Source organism: Clarias gariepinus, chromosome 14 (assembly GCF_024256425.1).
Source record: "Clarias gariepinus isolate MV-2021 ecotype Netherlands chromosome 14, CGAR_prim_01v2, whole genome shotgun sequence".
NCBI lineage: Eukaryota > Metazoa > Chordata > Actinopteri > Siluriformes > Clariidae > Clarias > Clarias gariepinus.
This window is the reverse complement of record NC_071113.1, coordinates 21,955,585-21,968,318: the sequence shown is the minus strand read 5'-3', so window position 1 is coordinate 21,968,318 and position 12,734 is coordinate 21,955,585. Positions and strand designations below refer to the sequence as shown.

The 12,734-nt window shown below is 39.3% G+C and overlaps 1 protein-coding gene across 12 annotated transcripts in view; it reads right to left on the bottom strand.

Moving 5' to 3' along the window:
• Positions 1-497: 497 nt before the first annotated feature.
• nrxn1a (neurexin 1a) overlaps positions 498-12,734 on the bottom strand; it is a 172,947-nt gene continuing 160,710 nt past the window's right edge. For 10 of the 12 annotated variants that reach the window (XM_053511427.1, XM_053511434.1, XM_053511432.1 and 7 more), the window contains 2 exons: positions 4,561-4,642; positions 498-2,388 (listed from right to left, as the gene is read on the bottom strand). In XM_053511427.1, the coding sequence (XP_053367402.1) occupies positions 2,084-2,388; positions 4,561-4,642 (387 nt within the window). In that variant the 3' untranslated portion in view covers positions 498-2,083. The remainder of the gene's footprint in view (positions 2,389-4,560; positions 4,643-12,734) is intronic. The other 2 variants (XM_053511429.1, XM_053511435.1) reach the window with 1 other exon arrangement.

Genomic DNA, 12,734 nt, shown 5'->3' with positions numbered 1-12,734 from the left:
TGCCTACTTCACATTTGAAACACTGGCCTCCCAAGAACTCCTTCAATGGCCCAAACATGTGGAAATCAATTGGAGTGAGGTCAGGACTGTGCGGGGGATGTAACTCCCAGTCGATTTCCTGTAATGTGCAAGTGATGTTGGTGAATAATTGTAAGTACTCTGCCCAAAGACAGACGTGTCTCTTCTTCATGTTGGCAACAAATAATTGTATCACTGTACTGTGCTTGAAGTCTTCTGTAAATGGCAGGTTTTTTTTTTTGCACCTGCATTCATGAGAAATTTCATCACAATTCTTGGTTTGGCTTGAATGCCTCTTGTACAAATAAAATAAAGGGAAAAAAAGTAATAATTAAATGATGTGCAGCAAACCAAGAAAAGTCATTTTTTTTAATCCAATTTAATAACCAAGCTTTTTGATATGAGTTGGTCTGGTGTTAACACGAACAATAAGAGACAATAGCTTTAAGTCTTAATTAATATTTTATTTATTTGTTCGATTTTTCAAAACTATTTTTTCATAATAAATCTTCACTTTGAGGTCGTTAAAGAATTGTCACAATAAAAACAAAAGAAGGTATCATAGAAAAATTGTACACAAATAAAAACACAAATAAAAAAACAAACAAACAAAAAAAATCTAACATTTATTCTAAAATTGTATGTATTTTGTGCCTCTTGTGCATTCGGTGTGATACAATATAGCAAAGAGGAGTGTTCACAAACAATACACTTTTAGTTCTCGTTTTTGTGTCTTCTGGCTGAAATATTTTAAATGCAGAGTATTTTGGGATCCGGTTCACCATTTATTTTTACATCAAGATGTTACCACAAATTCATGTCAGAAGAGCAAAATGATATTGCTTGAACAATTCCAATCAGTTTACTTTGTGACTGTTTGCTTTTTCCCAAACCCAGATTAGTATTTGTGTGTGTTTTTTTTTTCATTTTATTTCATGTTGACACATAAGGAGCAGTTGCAAAAATAAAATGTAATGGCAGAAATAAAATACTGGCATTGAAGGTGTGCATAAAGGAGAAAAAAAAAAGATACAGGAGCCCAAATGTTCATAGCTAATGGCAGAAACGGTTCTATCTCTATAGCAACACATTAACATTTAGTTTTTTTGTTTTTAATCGTTTTCCCAGTTGCTTTTACTAGAAAATGTTTGAAGAGCAGGTATACTGTAGTTGGCATCATCTATATAACAGGCTATAAAACACCACTTCAGCCACAGTCCAGAGAGCACACATAGATAGTCTTTGCACCGTATATAAACATATGTAATAAGATACTTCACGTGCATGGAGTATTTCTCAAACTATCACCAAGCGACCCTACCCTTCATTACCTTTAATCGTCAGCATCGCCACCTTATCGCTGCCGTCGTCATCATGACAAAGAAACAACGGTTCATTTTACACTTTGCTTTAAAATAAGGCAGTCCTCTTTGACACAAGGTTTTCATCCTTGATATTGACTTACGTTTGGATCCTTTATCTTTATTTTCAGTTTGGTTCTGTCTCCAGATGGCCAATACTGCCGTTAGAAAAGAGGGGGAGCGAATACTTTGGCTGATTGAACAATCATACAGTAGGTAGCTTCTCAATGTAATAAGTCACATTTTCCTTTCGTTTAGTGAATGTCTTTTTAATTTTCCAGATGTTTATGGATTTTCTGCATGTAGAGGGCATGTCCCAGTAACACATACACAGGCAACATAATATGAAACACAGTAAGACCTCAGTCCTGACCAGCGGCCATGTCTTTAAGAGTTTCACCCTAACATACAGGGTTGAACTGGCTTGTCCCTGTCCAGAGGATCGCTTTTCATTTCTCATTTTTTTAAGTTCCTTTCGATCTCGCTCAATTTCGCTTTCGTACACACTCTTAGTTTCGTGTAGTTCTCGTGTGCTTGAGTATAAAGTATATGTTCTTATTGTTAGTAACAGTATATCTGCGTCTCAGTTAAAACTAAGACTGTGCTTTTTTTCCTCTTAATTACTATACACAGGGTTGGTGACTCCTCCCTTTCGCCCGTGTGCTTCCGAACACAGGACCTGGGAGGGGAAAAAGTCTGCGGGATCAGACGTAGTACTCTTTATCTTTGTTCTTTTTGTTCTTGCTGGAGATCTTGGCCACGCCGATGGGTTTCTCTTTGACGGCCGCTCCGTTGGGCTGCGTGGCCGAGTTACTGATGTAGTTCCGGCTCTCGTCCACGTGGTACGAGCCCTCGTCGCGGTTGCGGTACTTGTACATAGCATAGAGGAGGATGAGGATGCAGAGGGCGGCGGCTGCTACGATGCCCACCACCATGCCCGTGGTGCTGCTAGACTCGCGGATCACCTCCGGGCTTGGGTAACCCTTGGCTTCCGGCAGGGGAGGGTGCGCTGCATGTACAAGGGAAACAGAAAGACCGAGGCTGTTCATTATAAACATCAATCTATCTGCTTTCCAGCAGCAGCAGCCTTTTATCATTGATTAGCCAAGCACTAATGAGTAATTAACCCAAATATTTACTCTATGCAAATACAGTGTATGGAGTGTACGGTTCGTAAAAAGGGCTTTGGTTGTAAGCCAGATTACTTTATTAGGAAATAGAAAAGGGAGAATAAAGGCTAGACATGAAGAAATTCAATTCTAGAATTGTATGTATCTGATGGTTTTGTTCAGTCCGATTGACTGATAATTCGCTAGCTGCTTTGTAGCATGTACAGTGCTTTAAAAAAAAATCCATAAAACCTTGATATGGGCATCTTCAAGGCGTTGGCCTTTCGCCTGCATTCACTTTATAGTTGTAATGCAATCTACTCATCACATTGACTCTAGCAGGCCATAAAGTGCATCTTGTTATTGGCTGATGCACTAACACACAGTGATTAAATTGGATGTGCCAGACATTTTTTATCTCTGCCGACCACTGAGGGAGGCTTCATTTATACTTGCTGTTTATTTCCGAGCAGAGAGATAGCGATCCCTTTTCGTGATTTATGTCATGATTAGCTGTAAGTCACAACGAGAAGGGGGAGTAATTCAAAATCTGCATGGCTGCAGGCGGGACATAAAACCCGTAGTGGTATGACACCTGAAACAAACAAGTCCCTTTACTCTCGCTGAGTCGACTGAAGCCTGGCAAAATATGATGATAAATGTGTCTGACAAACAAATCTGGTTTTGGCCCATGCGTTCGGGGACCGGCGTGATCACATCATGATGTGGGAAAAACAACAGAAACTTAATTCCTGATAACATCAGTATTCAGCTTCATCTTTGTTTCGAACTATAACTGCCTCGTTCCTGTTATTCACTAGACCGTTCTGCATAATCGGAAATCTTCGAGTTCTTGCCTCAGGAGGGAATTTTCATTATTTCTTTGACATGCTTACAACGCGACTGTAAACAGAAGGAATGCATGGATCACTTGCAGCTTACAATTAAGCTGCTGAACAAAGCCCATTTATGGTAACCTTTATTCTTTTAATTCTTTGTAAAAAAAAAAAAAAAAAAGTAGTTGACAGCTTTAGCGTGTGGGTACATCGCTGAGAGATTCGGAAAAGGTGTTCAGCCCGTGCTCAGTGGCCTTTTCCTCACAGCTCTGTTCCTCAGATCAAACACCAACCCGCCATATATATACTGTATAAACCACAAACCTGCATCGGGCGAAATCACGACAAAACTCGAGTTGATTTTAAAAAGAAATCTCATAAAAGTATGTTAATGGATGAATTTGACATAAAAAATTTTTGAAACAAAACAGAACTATGAATTTCTGTACAATCCAAAATAATGACCTCCATATGGGCTGTATGGAAAGATAATGGTTCTTAGATTCCTAAAGAATTTCCACCTAAAACTCTCTACTGTGAGATCTACATAAAAGCTCAAAATACTTTCCACTTAAACAAGCCTTATCATTATATTCATATATGTATTAAGTGTTATGCATTAGAAAATGTTCTTGGTCGCTCCTTTCACTTCAATGGTGATTCCTATATAATAGTGAATAGTTATTTGTTCTTGCATTAGAGCTGCATTAGTGCCCTGAATGTCTATATTGAATATTCCTCATCTGTGTATTTTGCTGCACTTGCATAGATCCAATATATTAAATATGTGATTAAAATTATATATTGATATTTTTTTTACTATTTATTTATTTACTATTTCCTTTTCTTTTTTTATTCATATTTATTTCCTCTTAATAATCTTTTATTTTTAAGGTCACAGGCGTTTCACTGCATATCGTACTGTGTATGACTGTGTATATGACGAATAAAATTTGAATTTGAATTTAAATAAAACGACATTAACTGCCTTTTCCCAGCTGAGGTCTGTTAAATGCTGTACGTTTCTGATTAAATGATGATTTTCAGCAGTTGAATCCGATTAGTCGAATGGCAAATTATTTGATTTTATCATAACAGGAAGTTTGAAATAAACTGACTCCTGATTAACCACTATGGACTTTTTTTGACTTGCTGGCTTTAAGGTTATTATGGAAAATGAGCTAAAGCAAAAGAAAGACACACGGACAGCAATAATAAAAAAGAAAGATGACTAACCTAACCCACCTGAGGTTGGGTCACACGGGTCGATGTCTTCATCATCAGTGGGACATTCAGCTGATGCTACTAAAAGATCGTCCTGAAGTTGAGACAGAGAGACAGAGAGAGAGAGAGAGAGAGAGACAGAGAGAGAGACAGAAAGAGACAGAGAGAGAGACAGAGAGAGACAGAGAGAGAAATCATTATTATTTTTTTTAATTCCCAACATGAAGCTTTTATATGTTGGCTGTCTTATCAGAGTCTTGAGCTTTTTTGTGTATCTGTGTGTGTGTGTGTGTGTGTGTGTGTGTGTGTATGTGTGTGTGTATGTCAGACACACAGACAGAGACGGCTGGTGCTGTTTGAAAAGAAGCACAATGGCCGTTAAAGAGAGATTTGATGTGATCCCTACACTCCCTGTGTATATCCACAGGCCTAGCACTATCACCACCAAAGGTGGTTTAACCAAAGGCAATAAAATTTACCTAATTTTTCCATTTCCTCATGTAAATACTATATACTGTACACCATGCGCTCGTACTGTATTTCCCCTGCCAAACACCACCATACAGTATTCCTGATTTCAAACATTATTTGAATATGGATGAATGTTAATAAATTCGAGACCCTAAATGTATTTTTTTATACGTTTTTATGTTTACATCTGAGACAATGTTAAGATATCTGCAGATTACAATTGCATAAATCCACACCAGCATTATTTTGTAGCAAATACACACACACACACACAACAACTACAGTTACTTCATTTTTAAAAAAATGCACATAAAATGCACAAAAAACATTATTCCCATCCCTCACTGGAAACCGAAAGCAATTGGATCAAGGCCATATACACACGCAAACGTACAAACTAACGAACAACACACATCAAAATCTTGCCTCTGTTCCGGTAATAGTCCCAAAAGGAAAGAAAGCCATTGCTGCGATCTTTCAGTCGATGGAATCCCACTGCAGATGATCGACACAGAAATCAACTTAGATGATCGTCCGCGCCTGCAAAGCTGATCTGCTCTGTGTGGAGAACGTTGGTGCTACATTCTGCTCTGTTCTCCTGCAAGAATCCGACGATGTGAAGTGGTGGCATTCATTCAGCGCCAGCATTCACACCTCTCTGATTAGCCCTGTGTGGATTTGACGCCAGCTGGCGCATGCCTGTCTGCGTGTGAGTCGACAGAAAGGCAGAGATGGATATAACATCGATCTGCCTCTATGTAGTCTCTCGCACACACACACACACACACACACACACATGCACACTACCCACGGGCATCAGGGCAGTGCCCACTCCAGTCAGGACATCTCATCCGCATTACAGACTTCCACCCCACACAACTAATGGTGGGAGAGAGAGAAAGAGTGCATGATGGTGGGAGTGGGAGTGCCCCCTGCACAGTTATATCAGCGTCGTTGCCATAACCACACGGCAGCCTTTTTGCTCATAGCAATATCTCTTCAACTCCCAACTCTCAAATGCTCTAAAGTAGGTCAGTGCGGGTAAATAATTTAGATCTCTGGTGCTGGGGCAGTGGGTAGATACTGCTAGGATAGTGTGAGAGTGAAAGAGAGAGAGAGAGAGAGAGAGTGAGAAGCTCTACTCAGACAATTTAATGCACCTTAGCTTGCGCTTTACTGGCAAGACACATTATCACATGCGCTGATGCATGATATTAGTCTTGGGTTACTGACGTTAGGAAAATTATTTTAAGCCTAATGAAATCTGAGAAATATTACTATTGAATTAACAGTTAATGAGACTGGGCTATGATTTATAATACTGCCTAGTATACAGGTCATGTGTGTTTGTCTTTAAACCTGAGGTCACTCTAGATTTCTTTACTTCTGATTGTAATTACTTGTAATGTTGTCCTCTGTCACATCTTCGTTTCCAGATCTACATTTAGATTCCCTTTTTTTTTTTTTTTTTTTTTTATCTGGTTGGTAAACCATTTTGATCACCTCATACTACAGTACAATAAGATCATATGGATTAATCCTAATGTAAACTTTTGGTTATTATGAACATTATTAATAATAATTTTGGTTATTAGTAGACATTTGAAAAAATATATATACTATCCAGGAAAACCTTTAAAAAGATCTCGGTAATGTAGTAGACTTTGGATAAATTTTAAGCATTATAAAAGGGTCATATTGATATATTGATTTTTCACTTTAACTGTGCTTTAAAACTTTAAAAGTTGCTGTTATTATCTTGGCCATTTTTTCTACTCATCAGGGACTTTAAACACTTTAAGGTTAAGTTAAAGAAATCATTTTGATTATGACATCATGGAGTACCAATATATTTCTAAAAATATGTGATTATCAGATTAATCTTCACCAAAGATGTACCAGCTCACAAAGGAAAAGTAATGTTTTTATATTTTGAAAAACGAAATTATTTTGATGTTACATATTAAAAAAAAAGAAATCTTGTTGTTCTACCCTCTACCATGTACTTAAGTTCAGATAAACATTTGAATTTAATCTGATTGTTGGAGCTAGTGCATTATTTAGGGAATGGAAATGCACTCAGGGATCTTACTCATACTCTTACACCACATCTGCATGCCCTGGGTTCTCTCTCTTTCTCTCTCTCTCTTTCTTTTTTTCCTCTTGCTCTCTTTCTTTCCTATCAGAAGAAAAAATGTCAGGACTAAAATCAGACTCTTCAGATGTGCTATTACACAAGCAGTGAGCATGAGGCTCCATAAAAGTCAAATATGACTAAGACTGAGCTCTCAGCCTCCATCTGCTGTGCTTCACCATCCTCCTCTGCCTACTCAACAGCTGTGCTGAGTTGGACATGGGGACAAGTGGGGGAAACGAAGGCAGAAAATGGGTAAAAGATAAGAAAAATGAGAAGATAGTTTGCACTAACTTATATGGGTTCCCTGTCAAAGCATCTCAGTGGAGGATTCTCTTCGGCTATGTTGGCGTTACCAGCCTGAAATTACCCTAATATGAGACAGACCTGATTTTATTATTACTATCTGGTCGCTGGTCACTAATCTGATGGTCAGACCGTGATATCTGATAAGTGGTCATGTGACGTAAAATGAAAACGATCAGATCGGAATCCATGTGACTTTTTGCCTCTGCCCGTGCTTGGCGCGCTGGCTGGCGTCATCAGTCACCACCGGCAGTACAGGGGTTTTAAAACAGTGCTAGCAATAGCTGCTAAAACAGCTAAAGCGAGCTGTCTGGCTTTCTTCCTCAACAAGTACAACCGACTTTTCTGCTTGCCATCATCCTGAGCAAAATCCCAAGCATATTTTTGCTAAAATCACATCCATTATCCGAAATGAATCAGTAATCAAGCAAATATCATGTGTTTTAACCCAGATAGCACAAGCAAAAACAATTCGATGTACTGCATGTGTGACGTTTCTACTAGGCAGCGATGAAGCACGATTAAATGCCTGACATGGTTCCAACATCAAATGGGTGGGGAAAGCATGTGGGCCAGAGAGTGGACGCACATAGAGAAAGGGAAAAGCAACAGCTCAGCCCACTTATGAACATACTGAGAACCTGCTGTGCTCTAATTAGAAAGCACCAACCATGTTCACTTCGTCCAATATCCCCCCAACTGCTGGAGAGAGCCACGGAGTAAAAGTAAAAAGAGTCAAAGTAAAAAGAGCTGACACAGGCTCAACAATCTCTCCTAAACCCTCTCCTTATCCCTGTACCTCCAGGCCCTAATGTTAACACCTGCCACCCAACAGGCTAGTCAAAATGAGTATTACTGCAAACGAGCGCTATCCATTTACCACTAATAGACATCACGCCCTTGTCTCCCTTTTATAGCTCTTGTTTCAGCTCTATTATAATCCTCCACTCTAAAAACCCAATCTATATTTCACAGCCTGCTGTTGGAGTGCCATCTTCTGTAGCTCAGATTCCTACAGTAGCTCATCCTTGACTAACTCCCTTTCTCTCTTCAGTAGACGGCGCGAGCGTTTCGCTTCTATTCGTGCTACCTTCAACGCGCACGACCGTCTGTTTCTGTTGCCATGGAGATGCAGACCGTTACAAATGGCAGAAAGAAAGAAAAAAAAAAAACTCCATGGCTCAGCTGGGACCTGCAAATCCAAGCCAAGCATTGATTTCTTTCTCTGCTTCTTGTGTACGAGTGGGAGAAAGTCTGAGCGAGAGTAATAACATCAAAGTACCTTGGCTTAGCTTAGCTCTTTGCTAATGAGATGTGAATATTCATGCAGCAGTCCTGGTGCTAAAGAGAGCTTGGATCTGCTCTCAGCTGTTACCACCAAGAGCGGTGTGTTTTAATAAAAATGGAAGCTCACATACATGGATTAAGAATTGTGTTCGGAGGGAGACACTGCAGCGTTTCTTCCTCTGTTCACACAATATGATGGAGGAAAGGTTTTATAATGAACAGGGGAAAAAACATTAAGGGGGGGGGGAGTAGAAGCAAAGAAAGGCCTAGGGACACTGATACTCTCTCACTTTTTAATAAAGAAAAAGTCTAGCGATGCCAATTATTAAAACTAAAGTAATGAAAGAGGGAAATGCTGACTTCTGTGCTTGTTTTGCACTTCTTCTCGTCCTCCTCTAGGATTTAGAACTTGTAAAAGACTGGATTTTTATAGGGTGAAAGTCAACACGTCTGCCTGGAGAACGTGATGACCACAGCTGGATGCTCACAATAAATAAATGCAAAGAAACTGCACTGAAATCAGTAGTATTTAAAAATCAGTATAAATATTATTTATTTTATACTTTTAATGTACATGAACAGAATAGCTTTTTATATTTTATTACTATTTATAGCTGTACTGGTGAAGCAGGGATCAGTAAGCACGAGTGGAGCAGGAGTGGAAGAACAAACATCAACCCACATGGCTGTAGAAACTCCAGAACTCCATACTGTAGCTCAAGCTTGTCCCCAAATCCAGCCTTGGCACGGAGAGAAACAAGCTACAGCTGGAGGAATGTTGGACTTTATGAGCTCAGTTTGGCGCTGCAATCTTATGGGACAATCTCCTGTTGCCATGAGCAACGGTACATACTTTACATGATCTTATGATCAGTGTTTTATATAACGTTAGACTCTGAACAGTCTTGAGAACCTTAGGAAAGATGGGAAAGCTGTATAGAAAGAAAGGAGTGGGGGACGAACTGGAGATGGTGCCATGCAGTTGAGGAAGCTGGATGAAGAATGTAAGTGTACAGAAAAAAAAAAAAAAACAGTTGCCGGCTTGAGAAGAGAAACCAGTGTTAATGCATTCGGGAAAAAAAAAAAGAAACAACATCAAAGATTGTTTCTTTTCAAAGCACTACAACTTTTCCTTATGTCCTTTCTCCTTCTCATCCTTCTCCCAGCACTGTGTAGACAGACGGTGCATGCCTCTTCTCACTGCATGAATATGGAAAAAAAAAAAAAAAGCCTCTGCATGCGAAGATGGCTAGATGGGTGAGCGACCGTGAGAAAGAGAAACTACCTGGGATGAGGAACAATGCCATCTCGCATCCATAGCAGCCTGGCTACTCTGCCTGCTTCCTTTACACAGCTGATGTCTTTGTCTTTTTTTGTTCTCTCTTAAGTAAGAGTGTGTCCTGGCTTTTTCTCTTTCCCCTTTTCTGGCTTCCTGTTGTCTCTGCTCCTAAAGCAACACGCGTAAATTCAGTCCGCTCTGTGAGATCAATAGTGATGCCAGGAGAAGTCCTACTCTGGTAGGGAGATGAGGAAGATAAATTGTCTGCGCATCAGGAGAGCCTATCAGTGCCTTCTACAGAGTATGAGAGAAAGAGAGAGAGCGAGTGAGAGAGGAAGGCAAGTGGAGCAGCAGTGGAAGAGAGAAAACGAGAAAGAGAGTGATATACAGAAAGAGAGAGAGGAGGAGAGAGAGAGAGCAAGAGAGATGGAAAAAAAAGATGGTACGAGTGTGAGCGGTCTGTCTGGATCACCTGACTAACTTTGGCCAATCAGGGACCCCGCTGAGCCAGAGGTTACTAAGGGTTGGTTACCAGGACTGTTTTTCATGCCCTTAAAAGAAAAACTGTTTCGATATGAGTATCGATTCCCATGTTGTCACATGTCACAGGGACACAACCTACAATCTACTATTAAACCTTTTACACCCTTAAAATAGGCTTCCACAGCAAAGGCGTCACCCCGGGAGTCACGTTTCGCAATATGTGTTACACAACACACAGCGTAGAGGATCAACAGGACCGAGAGAATAAATTCACTGCAGCACAAGCTACAGTATCTCACACACTCGCTCCATATCTAAGGGAGGGTCTCTCCATGTAGGACTATCGTCATGCCGGCGCCATAAAAAGGAAAACGCAGGCTTTACTTTGCATTGGGAATCAAACAGTGATGACGTGCAGCCATAGATTATGAGTGTAATTTCAAGAATAAAACCCAACATCCACAACATAGGGCATCAGAGACGGATTTGGTGGTTGCAGTGGCGGATTTTGGGTGCATTTCCAGAAAATATTAATATTGTATATATTACATATTTATCTTTTTTGGCAGATTCAGCCATTACACAATTTAAATTCTATCAATGAATTCACCAGGATCTAAAGGTAATTATATGATTAAAGTGCGATTTTTACAGGAAAAAAGTTATGTAGAATCAAGTGGAGAGAGAGAAAGTGAGAGATTTTTATTACATTAACCCACTTACTGCAAGTTCAAACATTGCTATTGATTTTAGTGCAAATAAAGCCCTGGGACAATAGGTGCAAAAAAAAAAAAAATCTGTATCTATTATACACACCAGACCTGAGGGGTTCACACCATTTAGCCCGGGCGGTTAAAGGATTTCTACGCAGGGTTGAGTTTTTTTTTCCTGCTTTTTTTCTCATGATGCAATGGCAGGAAACTGTTTAGAGTCTTCATGAGAAGTTAGGTGACAGACTTGTGACACTTAACTGGTGATAAATTTGGATCCCACTGAGGCACATGGAGCTTCTTCTCAGCTCTAAATGATTTACTAGAATATAAAAAAGGATTTTGAAATTACAGTCATAATTAAAGATGGGAATCAGTAATCATTTCATCATCGTACATGGGTTAGAGTGAACCAATCGAAGATCGATTAATAACCGGTTTAACCGCACGGTACTATGCTTCTTTGATAGTTTTTTTTTTTTTTAAGTCTGTCGATTAAAAACAAATGGAACCTGAAGTGCATGTGAGGACATTATACTTACCATACTCTAGGAGGACGTGACTGTTACACCTTTCCTTGCTCTACACACACTGACCATAAAGTTTGTCACGTGGAATGTGGGTGCAATTTACTATAAGTAATTTTAATTTGCAAAAATGCTTTCCAGGTTCAGTTGAGACTCATGTGAGACTTATATCTTCTGCAGTCCCACCGAGCTAAATCATGTTGGTATATTTCAAAGTGTATTTAGTAAAAATGTAACTGTTTTCTGTCTTGATTAGCCATATCACTTAGTTGTGAGCATGTCCAGGTATCGGTATTATACTCATGCAAGATTTGCAGGATTTTTTTTACGATAGAATTTAATCGCCATTTTTCATAATCAGTTGCTTCAAATGCACAGGATCATTCCAACAGTAATAATAGTAGTGTTTAGTTATCTTAGAAATTAAGTGTTCCTGTAGGTTTCTTCGAAAAAGCATTCTCAGTTCTCTAGTCAATTCAACATGAATCCTTCTCTTACAGAAGAGTAAATACATTAGGATCACACCGAGAGGTGAACACTATACTGTATTTGCTCTCAGACAGCCACTCTGCACCTCTATCTCAGATCTTAAAAAAAAAAAAAACTTAGAAAACATATCCTTGTGTGTTTAATGATATGCATTATGCATCTTTTATTATTTAAAGCTTTGCAAGTATCACACTGTCCTATTATAATAAACACATTTCTTCAATCAGATAAGTCCAGCTGAGCCTAAAATGCACATCCACACGTAGAGAGATTTGTTCAAAGATAATGTGCCACTGTCATAAAAAAGCTCCATCTGAGAATTGCATGGTGAGAGAACGAGATAAGGTGGTATGAAAGGAATCTAGACGGTGATAACAGGAAAGAAAAGAAATGTTAAAAAAGCCGTGATCAAACAGAGCTACACATCCAGCGCTCAGTTGTCCTGAACTCAACTCACAAAAAAAGGGATCATCTTCTGACAGAAATATTAAACATATCAT